At 48.2% G+C, this 24417-nt stretch overlaps 1 protein-coding gene across 1 annotated transcript in view; it reads right to left on the bottom strand.

Moving 5' to 3' along the window:
• trpm5 (transient receptor potential cation channel, subfamily M, member 5) overlaps nucleotides 1-24417 on the bottom strand; it is a 133839-nt gene that overhangs the window by 35081 nt on the left and 74341 nt on the right. Inside the window, exons 16-20 of the mRNA XM_086007635.1 lie at nucleotides 22370-22468; nucleotides 17457-17715; nucleotides 15834-15952; nucleotides 4571-4703; nucleotides 1761-1935 (exon numbers count right to left, since the gene is read on the bottom strand). Of these exons, the coding sequence (XP_085863761.1) occupies nucleotides 1761-1935; nucleotides 4571-4703; nucleotides 15834-15952; nucleotides 17457-17715; nucleotides 22370-22468 (785 nt within the window). The remainder of the gene's footprint in view (nucleotides 1-1760; nucleotides 1936-4570; nucleotides 4704-15833; nucleotides 15953-17456; nucleotides 17716-22369; nucleotides 22469-24417) is intronic.

Below are 24417 nucleotides of genomic sequence, written 5' to 3'. Positions count from 1 at the left end.
TGTGCAGGGACAGAGGACCTGGGAATTAATGTGCATAAGTCCCTGAAGGTGACAGGACATATTGAGAGAGTGGTTAACAAAGCATATGGGATCTTGGGCTTCATAAATAGAGATATTGAGTACAAAAGTAGAGAAGTTATGCTGAACCTTTATAAAGCACTGGTTAGGCCACACCTGGAGTATTGCATCCAGTTCTGGTCACCACACTTTAGGAACGATGTGAAGGCCCTTGAGAGGGTGCAGAGGAGATTTACCAGAATGGTTTCGTGGGTGGGGGATCTTAGCTACAAGGACAGGTTGGAGAAGCTGGATTTGTTTTCATTAGAGCAAAGGAGGTTGAGGGGTGATTTGATAGAGGTGTACAAGATTATGACGGGTTTGGATAGGCTAGACAGAGAAAGGCTGTTCCCACTAGTTGATGGTACAAGGACTAGGGGACACAGATTTAAGGTTTTGGGCAAGAAATACAGGGGGGACGTGAGGAAAAACTTTTTTACGCAGCAAGTGGTGATGACCTGGAATTCGCTGCCTATGGACGTGGTGGAAGCGGAGACACTCAATATTTTCAAGGGGAGACTGGATAGGCACTTGCAGGGCTACAGCGATAGAGCAGGGGAATGGGACTGACTGGATGGCTCTACAGAGAGCCGGCACAGACTTGATGGGCTGAATGGCCTCCTTCTGTGCCGTTATGACTCTCTGATTCTATTGAATCTGCTTCCACCACCCTTTTCAGGCAGTACATTCAGATTAGATATATGGACTTCACTGGGCTATACGGGTACAACTTAAGCTAGTTAGTGTCCTAGGCCCAACCATCTTCAGCTGCTTCATCAATAACCTTTCCGCCAACATAAGGTCAGAAATGGGGATGTTCGCTGATGACTGCACAGTGTTCAGCGCCATTCGCAACTCCACAGATAATGAAGCAATCCATGCCCGCATGCAACAAGACCTGGACAACGTTCAGGCTTGGGCTGATAAGTGGCAGGTAAGATTCACACCACAGAAGTGCCAGGCAATGACTATCTCCAACCAGCAAGAGTCTAACCACATCCCCTTGACATTCAATGGCATTACCATCGCCGAATCCCCCACTATCAACATCCTGTGGGGGTCACCATTAACCAGAAACTTAACTGGACCAGCCACATAAATACTGTGGCAACAAGAGCAGGTCAGAGGCTGGGTATTCTGCGGTGAGTCTCACTTCCTGACTCCCCAAAGCCTTGCCACCATCTACAAGGCACAAGTAAGGAGTGTGATGGAATACTATCCACTTGCCTGGATGACTGCAGCTCCAACAACACTCAAGAAGCTCGACACCATTCAGGACAATGCAGCCCACTTGATTGGTACCCCATCCACCACCGGCATACTGTGGCTGCAGTGTGTACCATCTACAAGATGCACTGCAGCAACTCGCCAAGGCTTCTTCAGCACACCTCCCAAACCCGCAACCTCTTCCACCTAGAAGGACAAGGGCAGCAGGTGCATGGGAACACCACCGCCTCCAAGTTCCCCTCCGAGTCATACACCATCCTGACTTAGAAGTATATTGCCGATCCTTCATCGTCGCTGGGTCAAAATCCTGGAACTCCCTACCTAACAGCACTGTGGGAGTACCATCGCCACATGGACTGCAGCAGTTCAAGAAGGCGGCTCACCACCACCTTCTCAAGGGCAACTAGGGATGGGCAATAAATGCTGGCCTTGCCAGCGATGCCCTGATCCCATAAACAAATTTAAAAAAAACATACCATCTATTTCGTCCAATGGAATCTGGCCAAATATCTGAAGGTAAGGTCTATAGAGAACGTGCCTGAAGATCCAGTCCACGCGAGTCTCGTTGGGATGTTGGAGAGCCTGAGTGGCCACGCCATAAGCAATGAGCCAAACACTCAGGAAAAATAGGAAGAAGAAGACATCTTTCATCTGGTGGAGGAGATAACAAAAGTGAGAGAGCCAAATGTCAGCCTGCCCCTACTCGGCCCTCAACACTATAAATGCTCAAAGATCAGCTAGTAAATACTGAAGATCTTTGGCTCGGGGAGAAGGTCGTGGATCCTGTCAAAGAATTTTCCTGCGAGCTCCCCCATGGTTTGTGCAGCTCAGTGTTATTGGCACTGTGGAACTAAGCCAAACGGACCAGGAAGGTCCCACATTCATTCCCCAATCATTGTTGAATTAACTGACCTCAGTGCAGGTGACGAGAGGGGTGCTAAAATTGACCACAATGCCCCAGACTAAGCAAAGAAAAAAAAAAAATCAAACAGGGTTTCAGCTTCTGATCGCTAGGCAGACTGCTACTGGAAAGTGCATGTGTGAACATCACATGAGAACATGATTGAGCTCAGCTGTGATAACCCACATGTTTGAATAGCCTGTCACACGCATTAAGGTCGATTATCCAATGGGCCAAAGAACTGGTGAAGCCTTTGTCATCAAGTGTGGTGCTTACTGATTTTACAAAATAGTACAAAATCTATTCCTCTCTCTAACTTCGTACACAATTATAAAGAGTTATGGGTGAGGCACCAGATAGCATCTCAGCAAGAGCAGCACCTAGAGGAGAGGAAAGGTCAAAAAGGTTTCTGTTTTTAAAAATCTGCCAGTGAATGCCAGCACTAGTACTAGTGTCTAAATTGTCTGACTGCCTGTCCGACATCCATTAAGACCGCCTATTTGCAACTCTGACATCGCTCGACTCCGCTCCTATCTCAGCTCATCTGCTGCTAAAATACTCATCCTTGCCTTTGTTCCAACGCACTCCTGGCCGGCCTCCCATGTTCCACTGTACATAAACTTAAGGTCATCAAAAACTCTGCTGCCCATGTCCTAACTCGCACCAAGTCCCGTTCACCCATCACCCCTGTGCTAGCTGGTCTACATTGGCTCCCAGTTAAGCAACGACTCGATTTTAAAATTCTCATCCTTGTTTTCAAATCCCTCGATGACCTTGCCCCTCCCTATCTCTGTAATCTCCTCCAGCCCCACAACCCCCCGAGATCTCTGCGCTCCTCCAATTCTGGGCTCTTGAGCATCCCCGATTTTAATTGCTTCACAGTTGGCGGCCGTGCTTTCAGGTGCCGAGGCCCTAGGCTCTGGAATTCCCTCCCTAAACCTCTCTACCTCACTTTCCTTATTTAAGACGCTCCTTAAAACCTACCTCTGACCAAGCTTTTGGTCATCTGCCCCAATATCTCTTTACGTGGCTCAGTGTCAAATTTTGTTTGATAATGCTCCTGTGAAGCACCTTGGGACGTTTTACTATGTTAAAGGTGCTATATAAGTTGTTGTTGTTGTACTTGTATGCAAGGTGTATTCTGTGCATGAACTGTACTGGAGATGTGCCATTTTACAGCTTGATGCAACTATTGGAGCTGCTTGAAAAGATGGCACCCCTTGTCCTCCCTCAAATACCACCTCCTGAGATGGTAGGTATGGAACCTGGCCAGATTCCAGTTCCCAGGTATACCAATCAGCACCAGGATGGAGAGTCAGATCTGGTAGCTGCTCGCCCACTATCTGCTGTGATAAATGGAAACTCGTGGCAGGATAAGTACTTTGGCAGTTTATGCCATCTTTTGTCACTATCTAACGTGAGTTCTGTACTTTTTCTTCAACCCAAACGAACTATCTAAATTGGACAAAACTCAATAACCTCATATGACTTCATTCAAGGCATTTCACCACATTCTTACCCATTGCCAACTGCACCGCCTAATATTCTTCCATCTACTCCCTTCCTCTTGAAGGTACAGGAAACTTTGGTTTATCCGGAGGTTGTATGTCCAGAAACCTCGATCTACCGGCAGAAATCAGGAGCTGTTTTGTTAGGTTTTTTTTCTTCTCGTAACTTTTTTTTCAACAGTCAGGCTCTGCAAAGTCTCTGTAGCTTAGCAACAGCTTCAGAGAGACGCTTCTAAGGTACGGCCGACTGTTTAGAAGCTGTTGCTAAGCAACAGTGTTTGTTGCCAGATACGGAGCTGCAAATCTCCGTATGCTTCAACATTAACGCTGGTTTGTCCGGCAGTTTTGATAGATCGGCAACAGCTCAGTCCCGTTGGTGCCGGATATAACAAAGTTTCCTGTACTGGATTCATGCTTGGGGCACGGTTCCAAAGGTGTGAGCAGTCCTCCAAGTGGCCGTTCTTCATGCGTGAGCCTGGAAAGTGAGTATTGGTGGGCTATTTAACTTTGGGGGGGGGGGTGGGGGCGGGGTGTGGACTAGCATCCGAGCCCAATCCTGCCTTCATTCAACAGTCACACACGTACTTTCCAGCGGAGGTCAAGGAGGCAAATGTTGGCGCTTCTAAACCAGAGGCCATTTTGTGGAGCTACTCCAGCTGAGATCATTTAGCTTAGCCCCAAGCAGAGATCAAGCCTGGGGCTTTCCTGGTCTGGATGGCGTAGTACCACATTATGTTGAATGTACGTACTGCACCTGAGCTCTCATACATCGCTAAATACAATCATTATAAACCCTCAATGAAAAGGAAATGGCAATGTTTTAGTGTTGTGATACCAATTCTGGTTGTAAACTGCTGTCACTGTCACAGACACCTACCATTCGTTCCACAATGATAATCTTCGGTCCCAACTGTTTATGAATGGCAAAGATGTGGATCAGTCTCAGAGCAAACACCATGAAATCGAGGCACAGAGTTGTGCGGCCTGCATTATATGTGACCGATAACATTCTGTAAGAGAAAAGGAACACGTCACTGCTTTGAAAAACACACGCGGACAAATAAAGGCCCACAGGTCGGTAAGGGTGTGGTAAACCACTTTTATCGTTCACTATCGTTACACTATGGTTATCACTGTTTATATCATTACACTATGGTTATCACTGTTTACACTGTTGTATCACTACACAAGGTCACCTCTTGTCACGCTGTTATACCTGGGCTGACCACAGCTGACTCCGCCCATGACTCCGCCTGCTTGCCCAGGTATAAAGGTGGTCGACTGGCTGGTATTCCTCCTTGTTGGACCCGATCACCCACGAGGGTGGGCTCTGTTATTTAGCCAATAAAAACCTATAGTTACTATCTTAACTCGTCGCTTTTCATTGGATGAATTGATAGGTATATCAATTTTATTGGCAAAATTTTGAAATGAGTGGATCGGAGCAGCCAAACGACCAGCCAAACGGCCAGCTACAACAGCCACAGCAGCCGGCCTGGCTGCGAGCCCTCCGACCGCTGTACCTGGATCTAAACCCACAGGCAGCGAACTCAGCCCTCGACTTCAAACACTGGCTGAGCTGTTTCGAATCCTACCTGGGAGAATCCGGCGTGCCTCCGGGATCCAAACTAAGAGTTCTGACCGCCCAAGTGAGCCCTAAAGTATTTGCACTCGTCCAGGACCTTACTACATACGAGGACGCCCTCAACCTGCTGAAAGAGCAGTACCGGAGCCCGGTAAACTCTATGTATGCCAGACATCTCCTAAGATCCCGCTCGCAACAGCCAGGAGAGTCTGTAGATGAATTTTTACGGGCGCTACAAACACTCGGCAGGGACTGTGACTTTAAAGCTGTAACGGCTGCAGAAAATACTGAAGGGAATATCCGCGATGCCTTCGTGAAAGGCCTTCGGTCCGACTACTCACGGCAAAGACTGCTCGAATCAAAGGACTTCGACCTGAATACAACTGCAGCCCTCGCTCGCTCTCTGGAAGTGGCCCATCGGGACCTCGAGGCGTATTCCAGGTACTGTGCTGCGCGACCCTGGGACTCCGGCCCGACCCCAGCCGCAATACCCCTCGCACCGCCGCCTCTGGGACCTACCTCAGCGTCGGCGTCCCAGAACCGATCGGGACCGCCACCCCCGGTACCGGCTGCAACATCGGAGCCCCGCGATCGGGCCGCCGGCTGCTTCTTCTGTGGCCAGGCGAAACACCCGAGGACGCGCTGCCCTGCAAGAAACGCGACTTGCTCCGATTGCCACAAGAAAGGCCACTTCGCTAAGGCCTGCAGGGGGAGAGCCACAGACGCCAACAGTGCCTCATGCGAGTTGTGGGGGCGGCCATCTTTCATCAAGGCCACAGATGCCAGTATCCCCTCGTGTGAGCCGTGGGGGCGGCCATCTTTGATCAAGGCCACCGACGCCAGCAGTGCCTCATGTGAGTTGTGGGGGCGGCCATCTCCTCCGCCATTTTATTCAACCTCGTGGGCGCCACCATTTTGTCCACCACACTTGACCGCCACCTTGCCTCCAGACCCGACCACCGCCTCACCCGCAGACTACAGCAGCTCGCTCAGCCATACACTAGCCTCCGTCACACTGGACCAAGCTCGCCCGCATCACCTGTCCAAGTCCATGATGGACATCAAAGTAAACGGCCACGCCACGACCTGCCTGTTCGACAGCGGAAGCACGGAGAGTTTCATCCATCCAGACACGGTGAGCCACTACTCCCTCACTGTCCGGCCAACGCGCAACCGGATCTCGATGGCGTCGAGGTCCCATTCTACAGACATCAGCGGCTACTGTGTTGTGACCCTGTCGGTTAGGGGCACGGAGTATAAAAATTTTAAACTCCTCGTCCTGCCCCAGCTCTGCGCTGCCGTCCTACTAGGGCTGGACTTCCAATCCCACCTTCAAAGTGTCACTTTGGCATACGGTGGACCCCTCCCCCCACTCACAGTCGACAACCAGCAGCCTTTAAACCGCCCACCGCATACCACCTGCGGCCTATCCACCCTCAAGGTCCCGCCCCCCTCCCTGTTCGCTAACCTCACCCGCGACTGTAAACCCGTCGCCACCAAGAGCAGGCGGTACAGCGCCGGGGACAGAGCTTTTATTAGCTCTGAGGTGCAGCGTCTCCTGAAGGAGGGCATCATCGAGAGGAGCAACAGCCCCTGGCGTGCCCAGGTCGTAGTCGTTAAGACCGGCAATAAAAACCGCCTGGTCATCGACTACAGCCAAACCATAAACCGGTACACCCAGCTGGACGCATGCCCCCTTCCCCGCATATCTGATATGGTCAATCAGATTGCACAGTACCGGGTATTCTCCACCATCGACCTTAAGTCGGCCTATCACCAACTCCCTATCCGCCCTGAGGACCGCCAGTATACCGCCTTCGAGGCGAATGGCCGCCTCTACCACTTCCTTAGGGTTCCCTTCGGCGTCACCAACCGGGTTTCGGTCTTCCAAAGGGAGATGGACCGGATGGTTGACCAGAACGGGCTGCAGGCCACGTTCCCTTATCTAGATAACGTCACCATCTGCGGCCGCGACCGGCAGGACCACGATGTTAATCTGGAGAAATTCCTCCGTACGGCCGAACGGCTGAACCTCACTTACAATAAGGAGAAATGTGTGTTTAACACCTCGCGTCTCGCCATCCTCGGCTGCGTAGTAGAGAACGGGGTCATCGGCCCTGACCCCGAAAGAATGCGCCCCCTCATGGAGCTACCCCTCCCCCACTGTCCAAAGGCGCTGAAGAGAACCCTGGGGCTCTTCGCCTACTATGCCCAATGGGTGCCGAATTATGCGGACAAAGCCAGACCCCTCATGAAGTCCACCTCCTTCCCCCTGACGGCAGAAGCGTGCGCAGCCTTCTCCCTCATAAAGGGAGACATTGCTAAGGCCACGATGCACGCGGTGGATGAGTCTATCCCTTTCCAAGTGGAGAGCGATGCATCCGACTTCGCCCTAGCAGCAACCCTTAACCAGGCGGGGAGACCTGTGGCCTTCTTCTCAAGGACCCTCCAGGGCCCTGAGATCCGACACTCTTCGGTCGAGAAGGAGGCCCAGGCGATCGTGGAGGCAGTACGACGCTGGAGGCATTACCTGGCAGGCAAACGATTTACCCTCCTCACCGACCAGCGTTCGGTCGCTTTTATGTTTAATAACAAGCTGAGGGGCAAAATCAAGAATGACAAGATCTTGAGGTGGAGAATCGAGCTCTCCACCTATGATTATGATATCTTGTACCGGCCTGGTAAACTGAACGAACCCCCAGATGCTCTATCACGAAGTACATGCGCCAACGCGCAAATTGATAGACTGCAGACCCTCCACAACGACCTCTGCCACCCCGGGGTCACCAGACTTTACCACTTCATTAAGGCCCGCAACCTGCCCTACTCCATCGAGGAGGTCAGGACCATGACCAGGAACTGCCAAACCTGCGCCGAATGCAAACCGCATTTCTTTAGGCTGGACAGAGCAAGCCTGATCAAGGCCACCCGCCCCTTCGAGCGCTTGAGCATCGATTTTAAGGGGCCCCTCCCGTCCTCTGACCGTAATGTGTACTTCGTCAACATCATTGATGAGTACTCCCGTTTCCCCTTTGCCTTCCCCTGCCCAGACATGACCAGTACCACGGTCATCAAATGCCTGAACGACCTCTTCGCCTTGTTCGGGTTCCCGAACTATATACATAGCGACCGGGGCTCATCCTTCATGAGCGAGGAACTTCGCCAGTTCCTACTAGCGAGAGGCATTGCTGCAAGCAGGACCACCAGCTACAACCCCCGAGGGAACGGCCAGGTGGAAAGAGCGAACGCGACTGTCTGGAAGGCCGTTCTCTTAGCCTTAAAGTCTAAGGGCCTGCCAACCTCTCGCTGGCAGGAAGTCCTCCCGGCAGCGCTGCATTCCATCCGGTCACTGCTTTGCACGGCCATTAACGCCACCCCCCATGAACGAATGTTTGTTTTCCCCAGGAAGTCGACTACGGGAACCTCGCTACCAACATGGCTGACTTCTCCGGGGCCCGTCTTGCTGCGAAAGCACGTGAGGGCCCATAAAACGGACCCCCTGGTCGAGAGGGTGGACCTCCTGCACGCCAACCCCCAGTACGCCTATGTGGCATACCCAGACGGGCGGGAGGACACAGTCTCCTTACGAGACCTTGCACCCTCGGGCACCCCTGAGACACCACCGTTACCCCCCACCGCCCCCCCAAATCCACCCCAGGTAGACGGCATGCCGGAACCCCACGAGCCTTCGCCGACCACGCAGACACCAGCATTAACATCGGATACTGCATCACCGCCGCCGCGCCGATCAGAGAGACTTACGAGGCCTCCGGACAGACTGACATACCCGAACTGGTAGTACACTTCACCCTGCCGGACTCAAATCTAAACAAGGGGTGAATGTGGTAAACCACTTTTATCGTTCACTATCGTTACACTATGGTTATCACTGTTTATATCGTTACACTATGGTTATCACTGTTTACACTGTTGTATCACTACACAAGGTCACCTCTTGTCACGCTGTTATACCTGGGCTGACCACAGCTGACTTCGCCCATGACTCCGCCTGCTTGCACAGGTATAAAGGTGGTCGACTGGCTGGTATTCCTCCTTGTTGGACCCGATCACCCACGAGGGTGGGCTCTGTTATTTAGCCAATAAAAACCTATAGTTACTATCTTAACTCGTCGCTTTTCATTGGATGAATTGATAGGTATATCAAAGGGGTAGAGACGCAGTATGAAAAAAATACAGATAAATAGCTTCTGTTTGCATTGGCCCACCAGTTAATTCATTTTCAGCTTGCCAGGAGGGTGGCCACGCTGGGTGAAATGATTTGAAAGATTTAGGTTTGCTTTGAATTTAGCTTAGAAAGAATCAGTTTAACATGTTGATGAATTCGATGGCCAAGGAAGCTGAAGATATTTATGCCCTTTTAATCTCTGAGAATGAATGGAAAAATGATAAAATAGTACTGGCTAGACTAGGAAAGCATTTGCGGTAGATTTTTTAAATACAACCAAAGAATTCAGGAAAACAGGTTTCCCATAGACAGTTTTACTACAATAAATAAAAACAGAAAATGCTGGGAATATTCAGCAGGCCAGGCAGCATCTGTGGGGAGAGAAACAGAGTTAACGTTTCAGGTCGATGACCTTTCGTCAGAACTGGAAAAGGTCAGAGATGTAACAGGTTTTAAGCAAGTGCAGGGGCAGCGAAAGGATAAAGGAAGGTCTGTGATAGGATGGAGGGCAGGAGAGATTAAATGACAAAAGATATGATAGTACAAAGCAAAAGGAGATGGTAATGGGACAAGTAAAGGAAAAAAAAGGTGAGTCTAGAAGAGGTGTAAATGGGAATGGCGGAATCATCAACAGCTGCCATGTGAAAACACAGGGGCAGAGGTTATGGTCTGAAATTGCTGAACTCAATGTTGAGTCCAGAAGGCTGTAAAGTGCCTAATCAAAAGATGAGGTGCCGTTCCTCGAGCTTGCGCTGAGCTTCGCTGGAACAGTGTAAGAGGCCGAGGACAGAGAGGTCAGAGTTGGAGTGGAGTGGAGAATTAAAGTGACAGGCAACCGGAAGCTCGGAGTCATGCTTATGGACTGAACGGAGGTGTTCCGCAAAGGGGTCACCCAATCTGCATTTGGGCTTCCCAATGTAGAGAAGACCACATTATGAGCAGCAAATACAGTATACTAGATTGCAAGAAGCACAAGTAAATCGCTGTTTCACCTGGAAGGAGTGTTTGGGGCCCTGGACAGTGGGAAGGGAGGGGGTAAAAGGGCAGGTGTTGCATCTCCTGCGCTGTAGATTTACTGTAGTTTTACTACAGTTCTATAGTTTTATGACGGTGCATGACAAACTTATTTGTGATTGTATGTAGTGGTGGTATAAAATGAGAAAGTACCGTTGGACTTCAAATGAACTGTGAATCCAGCATGAACTCGTGAAGCAAAGCAAATCAATTAACAAAACGTAACCAAGCAGCAGTGGGGGTGGGCAAATACAGATCGATGGAAAAGGGGGCAAGATCCTGACAGACTGGGGAAAAAATATCCCAGAGAATTATAGAGACTTCGAGAAGGTACAGGAGAAACAGAGCAACATGTGTGGGACGTGGGAGATTCGTAATACATCACACACACTTCTACCCGACTAAAAAGTGCTGTAATCATTAGTGAATGACATCTCCAGGGGTGCATTGCAAAGAAAAGGTGACTGTTCGCATTTCAGTGGAGGAAAAATACAATGGGGATGAAATTGGTCTTGGGCGGTAGTGAATTAGCAGCCCGCTTTATACCCTGCACAATTTTCTTTTCCAATGATGCCAATGTACTTTTCTGGGCATAATAGAAAAGGAGGAAGCCCAATGGACAGTCTCAGTTGACTTTAAAATGGGCAGGGGGACAGGGGCAGATAGCCCTGCAATAGCCAATTCCCGGTATAATGACAAGGAGGTGGGACCACTCAGACAGCCAAATAAAATTCTGAATCAACCATACAATGCTCCAGATGTACATGGTAGTTGTGAGGTTTCCTGTCCTTAGGAAAAAGAAGTGCAGCAAGCATTGTATGTAGTACAAGAACGTGGCATGAACTCATATCCTACTGTACAAGCTCTTGGATTGTTATCCTGTGTGCAAACAATAAAAATAGACATGGATTTTCCAAAGGCCTGGATAAATGTTCAGGTGAATATCACTCAAGCTGATGCAAGCCTTTTTCTTTATCCTAGACAAATTGCTATTGTACTGTTGCTGAAATTGCAAGAAGAGTTGACCAGGATGGGGTCAATGGGTGCAATATTAAGAGCTGAAGAACATAAAGGCTGGTGCACAGGAATAGTCATAGTCCCAAATTCAACGGTTCGAATTTGTGTTGACTTGGTCAAGTTAAATGAGAGCATATGCCAGGAAAAGCGTATGATGCCCTCAGTTGCACAGCTGGGGAAGGTCAAATGTTTTACCCTCGCCATTTCAATCGGCTTTAACATAGCATTTCCAGAAGAATATATTAGTGCTCCTAGAAGTGGCAGATGGATGGCGTTCTAGTACTTAGAGAGAGACTGGTCAAAGTCCGGGATGCAAGGGGGAAGGAATTATAAATTGTGGATTCTACAGAATCAAATTTCTGGGACATGTGACAACATTCCACAGGAGATAAAGTGAGCCCACCAGAGAGATTTAGGTGTCCTAGTACAAGAAACACGGAGAGTTAGTATGCAGGTACAGCAAGCAATTAGGAAGGCAAATGGCACATTGGCCTTTATTGCTCGAGGGTTGGAGTACAAGAGTGAGGAAGTCTTGCTACAATTGTACAGGGCTCTGGTGAGACCACACCTGTGCACAGTTTTGGTCTCCTTTATCTAAGGAAGGATATACTTGCGTGGTCCAATGAAAATTCACTAGATTGATTTCCTGGGATGAGAGGGTTGTCCTATGAGGAGAGATTGTGTAGAATGGGCCTATACTCTCAGGAATTTAGAAGAATGAGAGGTGATCTCATTGAAACATGTAAGATTCTGAGTGGAATTGACAGGGTAGATGCTGAGAGGTTGTTTCCCCTGGCTGGAGAGTCTAAAACTAGGGGGCATAGTCTCAGGATAAGGGGTCGGCCTTTTAAGACTGAGATGAGGAGGAATTTCTTCACTCAGAAGGTTGTGAATCTTTGGAATTCTCTGCTCCAGAGGGCTGTGAATGCTGAGTCATTGAGAATATTGAAGGCTGAGATAGAAAGATTTTTGGACTCTAGGGGAATCAAGGGATATGGGGATGGGACAGGAAAGTGGAGTTGAGGTTGAAGATCAGCCATGATCTTATTGAATGGTAGAGCAGGCTCAAAGGGCCAAATGGCCTACTTCTGCTCCTAATTCTTGCGTTCTTATGATGTCTCCACCCATAAGTATCAATGAGATTCAACACTTCCTGGAATAGTTTTGGACATTTTCTCCACACGGCAAAGAAAACTATACCTTGGAGGGTCCTCCTGTGGAAAAAGTATCTCACCCACACTAATATCACATGGTCTTGAAGAAGATACCTACCTCATGCCCGTCAAGTACAACAAATGGAAGATACACCCAAATAGAGAAAGAAACTTGCTAATTTTTGGGGTGTGAGAGACCTTACTGGACAATCTTTCCATATCAAGACCAACCATCAATACTTCTACTGGGTCATAAAAATATTAATGAATTGCCACCTAGAATACAAAGTTTTCATCTATGTGGGATTTTTGTTTATATTTTCTCAGGGAAAAACACGCCATCAGCAGATACTTTGCACAAGCTTGAATATTGGGGGCGGGTAGGAGCAGACTGAAGCTTCCAAACGGAGACAAATTCATATGTGGGTACCATTTTGCAAATACAGCAAATCAGCGACAGGAGTTAAGGAACAAGCTTCAGGAAGATCAGATCTGTAGGCTGATCGTAGAATAATATACTGTATACAGGAGAAGACAGAAAATCAAAGCTGGAGAGCACAATGCTACCATATTGGACCATAGCAGGGGAATGAGGTGTCAAGATGGACTATTAAAACAAAACCTGTCTGATGACCAGTTTAGGTGGACTGCATCACAACAGTGGCTACACTTCAAAAGTACTTTAATTGGCTGTAAAGTGCTTCGAGACGTAGTGAGGTCGTGAAAGGTGCGATAGAAATATAAGCTCTTTCTTTCTTGTCAACAAGTGAAAGACTCGCAGCCCACCCGGGAGACAGAAAAAATTAATCTGATTACCAAGCTACGATCCTCCCAGATTTACATTCTATTTTGTGTGCATATCAGTAAAGGGGGGGGGGGGGGGGGAGTTGAATACCAGACAGGTTGTGTTCTGTTTGAAGGTGGTGAATGACCTGGGATTGGCACCTGAGCAGCTGCTGTGCTACCTGTGAAATCTAGCTTGATTGATGGTCTGTCACTCCAGCGAGTGCCTTACAGTGGGTCAGCTTTGAGCTATACCTGTCTATTTCTTCTGTCACAGTTTTTGACTAAACCCGAAAAATACTTTGATATTCCTTATTCTCAGATCAAAGTTGAAAACTGTTATAACTGTTGTTATGTAGAAAGGCTTTCTTAGTGAACAGCTGCTTTGCCTGGCAAATGAACAAGGCGGGGCTAATGGAAATGCTCAGTGAAGATCCAACGTCAGTGACGTAAGAAAACTACTAGGCACTTGGTCTAAGTGTTAAACAAAGCTTTAATCAACTGTTTTACAACATGGCGGTCTAGTTGTGTCCTTCACTAGTTCCTGTTAAAGAATGTCCTGCGCAAGCTGGGCCCGTGCCCAAGTATTTATACTCTCCCTGGACAGTGCCACCCGTAGGCCGCTCAGTATTATTTAATAAGTCTTTCTTTCATGAATGACTGATTCATGTCAGTCATGTAAACGCTTTTCCTCATAGACACGTGTTCCAAGTTATGAAGATTATCAAAGTCTAAAGATGTTTATTATTTTTGAAATGGGTTTAAATTTCTATGGAGAAATCAAGGATTCTTTTAATGTAATCCCTTTCTTCCATTTAATTTTACTTCTTAAGAAACTCGATTCAAGTTTGTAGCCTGAAATTTATGGCCTATTAGAATGTTAGCCATCTTCAGTCAGAGAGATCAGAAGCATATGGTGGTAATCCATATTGTTCCCAGCGTACAAGTTGACAATAAGCAAGTTTGCTGTTTAACTGGGGTGTGCGACCTCCCAGATTACTTTGTGTAAAGTACTGTGTTTTAGTTCATAGGAAGTGATGGCTTATCCGTGAAGTGTTGTCTTACACTGGGAATGAGAAAATTGTATCTGGTGAGCGCCCGATTGTAACAATCACCTTTACAAGTAGTCCCAAATACCCACAGAGTAACAGGAAATAGAGCGAGGGGTGAAACTGTGAAAGTATCTACTAAAGGAATCACAAGGCCCATATGTTAATTTATCACAAAACTGAATTGGCAAACAGCTATAGTTTAGCAGAATTACTAATGGGAAGATGGCTGGGAGCTATCTTGAAAACGTTGCCAGCAGATTTTGTTCCTCAATGGCCACAAGTAGCCAAGTTCAGAGAAATAAAGAAGAGTCCAAACTCCATCAGGTGGAAAATTATAACTCAAACAGCGTGAGGCAGTAACCAAAGTCTGGGGTGACAGACGAAAGGAACAGGGACAAAGAAGCACAAGTGTAACAAGAAGTCTCGACCAAATATGTTCGAACATCCAGTGGTTCTGCAAGAAGAATCCAACTCCACCTTGTTCTCATCCGCAAAGCAACAGGAAGAACGACACCCGGGGACGCATAACCTAGTAATCTGGGAGACGCTGATAACCAAAGCAGAGAAGACAAAAAGCTCTCTCTGGACCTGGGCCAGAGACCACTTTCGAGTCCTGAGGTACAGAATCAGAGAAGTACGAATATAAAATCTGGGAGACTATCTATATTCCCCCCAAAAATCTGGACCTATAACTAGTCTTGAGAAGTGGAAACATTTATTAAAATATTTCCTGGAGAGGGGATGTAGGGTTATTCAGTTAAATATAAGTTAATTATATGTAATGTAGCAAAAGGCCAGGAGGGGGGAGTGCTGAGTGAGTACAAATAGAGGAGAGTCTCCGATAGAATGTGACAACACTGGAGGCCATTTACATAGAATTACATCGGATATACGGCACAGAAACAGGCCATTCCCAGTCCATGCCGGTTTATGCTCCACTCGAGCCTCCTCCCGTCTTTCCTCATCTAAATCTATCAGCATAACCCTCTATTCCCTTCTCCCTCATTCCCTTCTCCCTCATGCTTATCTAGCCTCCCCTTAAATGCATCTATACTATTCGCTTCAACCACTCCCTGTGGTAGCGAGTTCCACATTCTCACCACTCTCTGGGTAATTTAGCCCTTCATGCCTGTTCTGGCTCAATCGAAACTGGTCCCTTTCCCCACACCCTTTTAAATATTTCTTTGTCAACTATTTTTCCACATTCATGTTAAAAACTATTGTGGATTCTGCTTCCCTGCAGGGCAGAATGCTGCAAGAGGTTTGGGATATTACCTTGAAAAGAGCACGCTGCGATTGAAGAAATCGGGGGGGGGGGGGGGTGGTGTTTCAGAGACCCCAGTACTGACCTGCACGTCACTCCCGCTATGAACAGCACCAAGGCCACCATGTCACACTTGTTCCATGAATCCTCCACATACAGTTTAAATTTCTTCATTATGTTAGTGTTTCCTTCAGTGAAAAAACTCTGGGGAGAACAGAAAGCAACTGATCACAAGATGTGAAGTGGTTGGGATATTGTGACCAGATCACTGTGGACTCATCTAAAGCAAATACACAGTGCAAATAGACGCCACCAAAAGTAGTTAGTGCTGTATCAATTAACTCCTTTTAAATCAATGGCAAGTCATGAGAAAATTTTGAAGAAGGGTTTCAACCCGAAACGTCAACTCAAATTTCTCTCCACGGATGTTGCCTGACCTGCTGAGTTTTTCCAGCATTCTCTGTTGTTATTTTAGAAAATTAGAGGATATGTATTAGGTAGTCATGGTGTATTGAAAATGCATTATTGAGTGACGCTGGGCATAACAGTGATTTATAGGCCCGAGATGGCCCCTTTTCCATACACTTGTATTAGTTGTGCAGTGTGTGCTAAAAACTACATCCACAAACAAAAGGGTTTTAAAACTGTTAACTTTAAAAATGAGTGGCAGACTCCATCTTGTGGTGGTTGTGGGTACAGCAGTTGCACTTTCCTGCACTTGATGCTGTTGAGTTTGATTGAAATCATCAACATTGTATCACTTGTCTGGTGTAAGCAAAATGAACAGCGACAGGACCAATATGTAAATCAGTAGGAAGCCTGGAGTATACTTCACGTGTTTGGTGTACTCTGGATTCTACTTACTATATTTCAGTTATCAGAGTTCCCAAGTAACTAACCTGCAGAAAATCCCATATTATAAATACTTTTATTTCTAAGTCATTTAAATTATACTTGATCTTTTTCCACATTTTACACTGGCTTGTATACTGTTCCATTTTGCTGACACAGCATGTATTCATACGATGAATGAGTTGGTGTGGTTGTATTGATACAATGAAGTCTGCTCTGCAAGTTCAGTGTACTGGGTGTCAGTTTGCTCGGAACAATTATTTACAGACTAATGGTCCCTCTGCACTTCCCGACAATATGTTTCAGTCCCAACCTGAGAAGAGCACTTCTTATTGCACCAGTGAGACATTTTTCCATTTGCTAAATCAGTCATTCTGCTTTTCTTCGTCTGGTTGAGATTGCCAAGTTAATGCCAATTAGAGCCAAATTAGCGGCAGCTTTGTGTGTTTTGTGCCCTTGCCCACTAAAACTGGATCGATATACAGGGCCCCTACAGTCAGCAGCTGGAGCTGACTTTCATGCCAACAGTCTGGGATGGATGGGGAACCGAGGCATCAGAGGTGAATCACTGCACCACACAGTCACCAGCATGAGTCTTCATTTTAATCACTTAATATTGCATTTCCTGCTCACAATACTTGCTGTTTTTGTGGGGAGAGCAGTGTGGAGTGTTTTTGTCGGATAGGGCAATAATTCCTTGAAGCTTCCCTCCCATTACAGCCCTGCATGTGTGTACGTATATGTCATTACACTTAGTACTCATTCTATTCACGCCAGGCGACTTGCAGCCCCGTTCTCCCCCCCCGGCCCCAGATATATAATTATGTGGTTAAAAACACACGGCTGGTCTCCTCACCTGTCTAAGCTCCTCCAAGGCCAAGGTGAAAACCCAGAAGTACAGCATTATCTCCGCCACAGAAGGACCAATAGGAGGCGGAGGCTTGAAATCCACCAGCAAAACGTATGCGAAAAGCGACAGGAATGCAAAATACAGGATGACATTCCCCAGGAATACAGTGACTGGAGCACCCCAGAATTTCTTCCATCTTCTTATAATAAATTTCCTACTTTGGTTCCCTCCACAAGGTAATTTTTTATCCTTCTTGTCATGATCACTGTCAGGCAATATAATAACAAGTTGTTATATTTTAAACACAAGTGAAATAGGAACAAGAGCTGCTTTTAGAACTGGTGCTGCTTAGTTAGGGTTCCAGGAGACTTTTGTCCATGAGCCAACTCTTGCCATCTACGCTGCTGAATCTGGCACCCTTTACCCAGCGGCCGAACCGTAGATGCGGTTTATCGTAGACTAGGAGCACCCAGACTCCAACGTAAACCAACACCGGTGTAACAGCAGCTCCCAAAAAACCTACTTTACAATGGACTATTTCAAAAAAGATACGCACGAGGGGACTCCAAATAAATATCTCACCAGCGCACCCAACATTGGGGTTGATTATCCCCTCCCCGAAAGGTGGAAGCAGGTTTAATGCTGGTGGGAAATAGTCTAAAGGCTAGGAATTTCCTCCCGCTCCATCGCCGTAACTTCGCCAGGAGTGCGGTGGAAACTCAGGTTTACGCATGAAGAGGGGGTTCCAACGCACTTCCAGCAAAGTTACGGTGGCAGAGCAGTAGCAACTCTGAAGAAATTCCCAATATTTGTCCATTATACAGTCCATACTATTTCATTGCTGTTAAAAAGACTGTCACAGTTTAAAGCTGTACTCCGCTCACTCGGAGGTCGAACGCAAAACCATCGTCAACACCTTCACCGAAGCGTACGAGAGCATGGGCCTTACACTAAACATCCGTAAGACAAAGGTCCTCTACCAACCTGCCCCCGCCACACAGTGCAGACCCCCGATTATCAAAATCCATGACAAGGCCTTGGACAACGTGGACCACTTTCCATACCTCGGGAGCCTACTGTCAACAAGGGCAGACGTCAACGACGAAGTCCAACACCGCCTTCAGTGTGCCAGTGCAGCCTTCGGTCGCCCAAGGAAGAGAATGTTTGAAGACCAGGACCTCAAACCTGGCACTAAGCTCATGGTCTACAGGGCAGCAGTGATACCTGCCCTGCTGTATGCCTCACAGACATGGACCATGTACAGCAGGCACCTCAAAGCACTGGAGAGGTACCACCAACGCTGCCTCTGCAAGATCCTGCAAATCCATTGGCAGGATAGGCGCACCAACGTCAGTGTTCTTGCTCAGGCCAACATCCCCAGCATCGAAGCTTTGACCACGCTCAATCAGCTCTGATGGACGGGTCACATTGTCCACATGCCTGATACGAGACTCCCAAAACAAGCGCTCTACTCGGAGCTCCGGCACGGCAAGAGAGCCCCAGGTGGGCAGAGGAAACGCTTCAAGGACACCCTCAAAGCCTCCTTGAAAAAGTGTAACGTCCCCACCGACACCTGGGAATCCCTGGCCCAAGACCGCACAAAGTGGAGGAGAAACATCCGGAAAGGCGCCGAACACCTCGAGTCTCTTCACCGGGAGCAAGTGGAAGCCAAGCGCAGGCAGCGCAAGGAGCGCACGTCAACCCAAGCACCCCACCCACCCGCCCCTTCAACCACCGTCTGCCCCACCTGTGACAGAGACTGTAGGTCCCGCATTGGACTCATCAGTCACCTGAGAACTCATTTTTAATGTGGAAGCAAGTCATCCTCGGTTCCGAGGGACTGCCTAAGAAGAAGACAGTTTAAAGCTGTACTAATGAATCAAGAGAGCTAGTCAATTGTCATTGTCCAGCATGAATACCAGCAAATATAAAAAGGTTCCAAATTCAATGTGTTTCATGAACATAATACAACTCAGGATATTAATACAGCATCTTTCTTATCCCTCCTAGTTTAATGTGTTATCTGAACTCATTAATGTCTGATAACCACAGTGCAGGCTGTGGAATTGTGGAAGAGATTGTCTCATACACTTGGGGCCCATCATTGACAACTTAATTTTAGTTCATTCATTGACAGTATTTACTGTATTGTTATTAACCAATATCAGCACTCATAACTGCCTTGCAGCGTAATTCTGACGTGCTACAAGACTAGATCACAAATGTACCAACTGGTGAAATCAAAAACCTAATTTGAATATTTCTATGCAAATCGATTCACATTTTTTTCCTATCCATTTTTAGTTGTTCGTCTACATTGTCCTTCAGAGCTCCCGCTGTCTCAGTTTCATTTCTTTACCCAGTATTGCAATAATGGCGTTCAAGAGTTGGGGCAGGAAGTAAATAGTGTTCTTTGTTCTCTATTTTTCTTTGCTATATTCTCAGCCAGAGTTCAAGCAATGTCTGAGGTGGATCAGGAGAACAGCTGCTGTGGAATGATATTCACACACTTTCCCCCACCCCACTCTACAAATTGAAGCACTTTTATATCTCACCAAGAGCACGGATATTGCATTTGTATCTGAATTCTGGAGATCAATGTCAATACCAACTTAGTTTAATCGGCATTGCCCAAGGCCGCAAAGCGTCCAGTGTATCCTGACAGTATGCCCAAAGGTTTGAGGGCTCCGTACCACGAGCACCTGATGCCCCGGGCACCCAGATGATGTTGGGAGACACCTGGAGTGATTGCAGTGTTTTTCTAATAGAATGTCAACCAGCTCCCCACCCCCCCCAAAATGGTACATCTGAGTTTTCTCCATTGTTGCCCTCCCATTCGATGTGGTCCTCCACAATATAGCATAACTCCCTCCTGCTCGTGGCATGAAAGAAGTTCAGGGAACACTGTTAGGAATGCTTGCCTACGTAACAGTGGCCCTGGTATTAATGCAAAGGCGTTTCCGAGCAGTGGCGGGGAGCGGGGGCATTGCCTGCGTGAAACCCGGAGGAAAATTTAGCTGGTCGGAATGTTCGAGAGGGCAGAGTCCAGTCCCAATAACAGAGAGGGCGGAGTCCGGTCCCAATAACAGAGAGGACAGAGTCCAGTCCCAATAACAGAGAGGGCGGAGTCCAGTCCCAATAACAGAGAGGGCGGAGTCCAGTCCCAATAACAGGGAGGGCGGAGTCCAGTCCCAATAACAGAGAGGGCGGAGTCCAGTCCCAATAACAGAGAGGGCGGAGTCCAGTCCCAATAACAGAGAGGGCGGAGTCCAGTCCCAATAACAGAGAGGGCAGAGTCCAGTCCCAATAACAGAGAGGGCGGAGTCCAGTCCCAATAACAGAGAGGGCGGAGTCCAGTCCCAATAACAGAGAGGGCGGAGTCCAGTCCCAATAACAGAGAGGGCGGAGTCCAGTCCCAATAACAGAGAGGGCGGAGTCCAGTCCCAATAACAGAGAGGGCGGAGTCCAGTCCCAATAACAGAGAGGGCGGAGTCCGGACCCAATAACAGAGAGGGCGGAGTCCAGTCCCAATAACAGAGAGGGCGGAGTCCAGTCCCAATAGTAGTGGATTGGTGTCATAGGTAATTGCGAGAATGTCTGCTATGGAGAGAGTGGCCGCCTCCAAACACGGCTCTCAAACGAGTCTATGCAGGCCATAACCATGGCCGTGCAGGAGATGTCTGCCACCTTAAACAGGATAACAGATGCCTTATCTGTGGCCTTACAATGTATCACTGATTTGCACCAAGCTGGTCTGCAGCAGAGTAATAGGAGTGATGTGGCGTTGGCCCAGGAGAAGGATGATGATAAAAGGGGACATGAAAGTGGGAACTCCACTCTCCACTGTTGTCCACGTCCTCCAGTCAGTAACCCACATGCTGCCTCGTCTCTCAATGGCTGAGTCTGCCCCCGCACAGGTGCAGGTGGAGCAGTCTTTGGAGTGGCCCTCAGGGGCTCCAAAACCCAGCGGTCGTTAGCCAAAACCATCTCAGCAGTCACAGCAGGGGTCTGAGCAGCCTGTCGCTAGCTCTGCTGAAGCCACAGGGGATGCACCACATAGAAGCAGTAGGAAGTGCAAGAGAAAATTATTGTAATTCACCAAGGGTATGCACATGGGTGCTTAATAAAGTGCGAATCACTAGCTGAACCATCGAGCTATTGGAGCATCCCTGGCTTTCTAGGCAGCAATGTACGCGGCTGGTCTAGCGATGGGTGCTCCATCTTCATATTGCTAGTCATCCTCTTTAATGTTAACATCAGAAGATGCACAATGAGCGCCATGGTCGTCTTCCACCTCTAATCCTCCCTACTGTGCAATGTTGTGCAGGACACAGCAAACCACTATTATTCTGGACATCTTCGCTGGCACAGAAGGGCACCTCCAGACCTATCCAAGTGCCTGAAGCGCATCTTCAACGTGCCGATGCTTGCTTGATGACACACAAGGTGGTCACGTGGCTCTCGTAGTAGAGCTATTGTGCCTCATTGGTGGGGTTTCTCACAGGTATCATGAGGAACATGAGTAGGCCATTTAGCCCTTCGAGCCTGTTCCGTCATTCAATGAGATCGTGGCTGATTTGTATCTTAACTCCATCCACCTGCCTTGGCTCCATATCCTTTTATACCCTTGTCTAGCAAAAATCTATCGATCTCAGATTTGAAATTATGAATTGAGCGAGCATCTACTGCTTTTTGTGGGAGAGGGTCCCACACTTCGACCACCCTTTGCCTGAAGAAGTGTTTCCTAACTTCTCTCCTGAATGGCCTGGCTCTGATTTTAAGGTTATGTCCCCTTGTCCTAGACTCCCCCACCAGCGGAAACATTTCCTCTCTATCTACCCTCCGTCAATTTTGTATGTCCGTATAGCCCTGTCCCACTTTTAAACCTTCTGTCCTATGAAGGTGTTGGGTAGACAAACCTGTTCGCCTCATCATGGAGCAGCAAAGCATTTTCTGTGTTCAAGCTCTCCGGTTCTTTCATTTGGTCAGATTCTCGTATGGACGGGTAATCATGTACACTGAAAGGAAACAAAACAGAAACTTTAAGAGGAATATATGGTCATTTATCTCATTGCTGTTTGTGGGGTTTTGCTGTGCGCAAATTGGATGCTGCGAATCCTACATTACAACCGTGACTACATTTTAAAAGTACTCTCCGACACCTCCTCCTACCTCCACCTGGACCATGACCCCACTACCGAACATCAAACCACCGTTTCCAAGACTGTCACAGACCTCACCTGCTCTGGAGATCTTCCCTCCGCTGCCACCAACCTCATAGTTCCCCAACCCCGCACAGCCCGCTTCTACCTCCTTCCCAAGATCCACAAACAGGACTGCCCTGGTAGACCCATCGTTTCAGCCTGTTCTTGCCCCACGGAACTTATCTCTTCCTATCTCGACTCTATCTTTTCTCCCCTTGTCCAGTCTCTTCCCACCTACATCCGCGACTCTTCGGACGCCCTCCGCCACTTTAACAGTTTGCAGTTTCCTGGCCCCAACCGCTTCCTTTTCACCATGGACGTACAATCCCTCTATACCTCCATCCCCCACCAGGATGGCCTGAGGGCGCTCCACTTCTTCCTTGAACAGAGGCCCGACCAGTCCCCATCCACCACCACCCTCCTCCGCCTGGCTGAACTTGTTCTCACATTGAACAACTTCTCCTTTAACTCCACTCATTTCCTCCAAATCAAAGGTGTTGCTATGGGTACCCGCATGGGTCCTAGCTATGCCTGCCTTTTCGTGGGATATGTGGAACAATCTTTGTTCCAGTCCTACTCAGGTCCGCTACCTCCTCCTTTTCTGATACATTGATGACTGTATCGGTGCCGTTTCCTGCTCTCGCCCCGAACTAGACAATTTCATTCACTTTGCCTCCAATTTCCACCCTTCCCTCACCTTCACATGGTCCATCTCTGACTCTTCCCTTCCCTTCCTCGACTTCTCCATCTCCATCTCTGGGGATAGGTTATCGACCAATATTCACTACAAGCCCACTGACTCCCACAGCTACCTGGACTACACTTCCTCCCACCCCGCCTCCTGTAAGGACTCTATTCCATTCTCCCAGTTTCTCCGTCTCCGCCATATCTGCTCCGACGATGCCACCTTCCACACCAGTGCTTCCGACATGTCTTCTTTTTTCCGCAACCGAGGATTCCCCTCTACCGTGGTTGACACGGCCCTCGACCGTGTCCATTCTATCTCCCACACTTCTGCCCTCACCCCTGCCCCTCCATCCCGGAACAACGATAGGGTTCCCCTTGTCCTCACCTTTCACCCCACCAGCCTCCACATTCAACGGATCATCCTCCGCCATTTCGCTACCTCCAAAGTGATCCCACCACCAAACGCATCTTCCCCTCCCCTCCCCTTTCAGCATTCCGTAGGGACCGCTCCCTCCGAGACACCCTAGTCCACTCCTCTATCACCCCAAACAGCCCTTCCCCTTCGCCTGGCACCTTCCCATGCAAGCGCAGGAGATGTAACACCTGCCCCTATACCTCCCCCCTTCCCACTGTCCAGGGCCCCAAACACCCCTTCAAGGTGAAACAGCGATTTACTTGTACTTCTCGCAATTTAGTATACTGTATTCGCTGCTCATGATGCAGTCTCCTCTACATTGGGGAGACCAAACGTAGATTGGGTGACCGCTTTGCGGAACACCTCCGTTCAGTCCGTAAGGGTGACCCAGAGCTTCCGGTCGCCTGTCATTTTAATTCACCGCTCCATTCCCACTCGGACCTCACCATCCTTGGCCTCTTGTATTGTTCCACGGAAGCTCAACGTAAACTTGAGGAACAGCACCTCATCTTCCGATTAGGCACTTTGCAGCCTTCTGGACTAAATATCGAGTTCAACAATTTCAGATCATAACCTCGGCCCCTATTACTTTTTTACTTATAATTTTTTCCACCCTTTTGTTTTGGGTCTTCCTTTCCCACCCCCACCCCCCTTTCCTTTT

Source organism: Somniosus microcephalus, chromosome 15, assembly GCF_052327205.1.
Source record: "Somniosus microcephalus isolate GS21.2 chromosome 15, FLI_Smic_1.0, whole genome shotgun sequence".
Classification (NCBI taxonomy): domain Eukaryota; kingdom Metazoa; phylum Chordata; class Chondrichthyes; order Squaliformes; family Somniosidae; genus Somniosus; species Somniosus microcephalus.
Note: the sequence above shows the minus strand (reverse complement) of the source record. Positions and strands in the feature narration are given on the sequence as shown.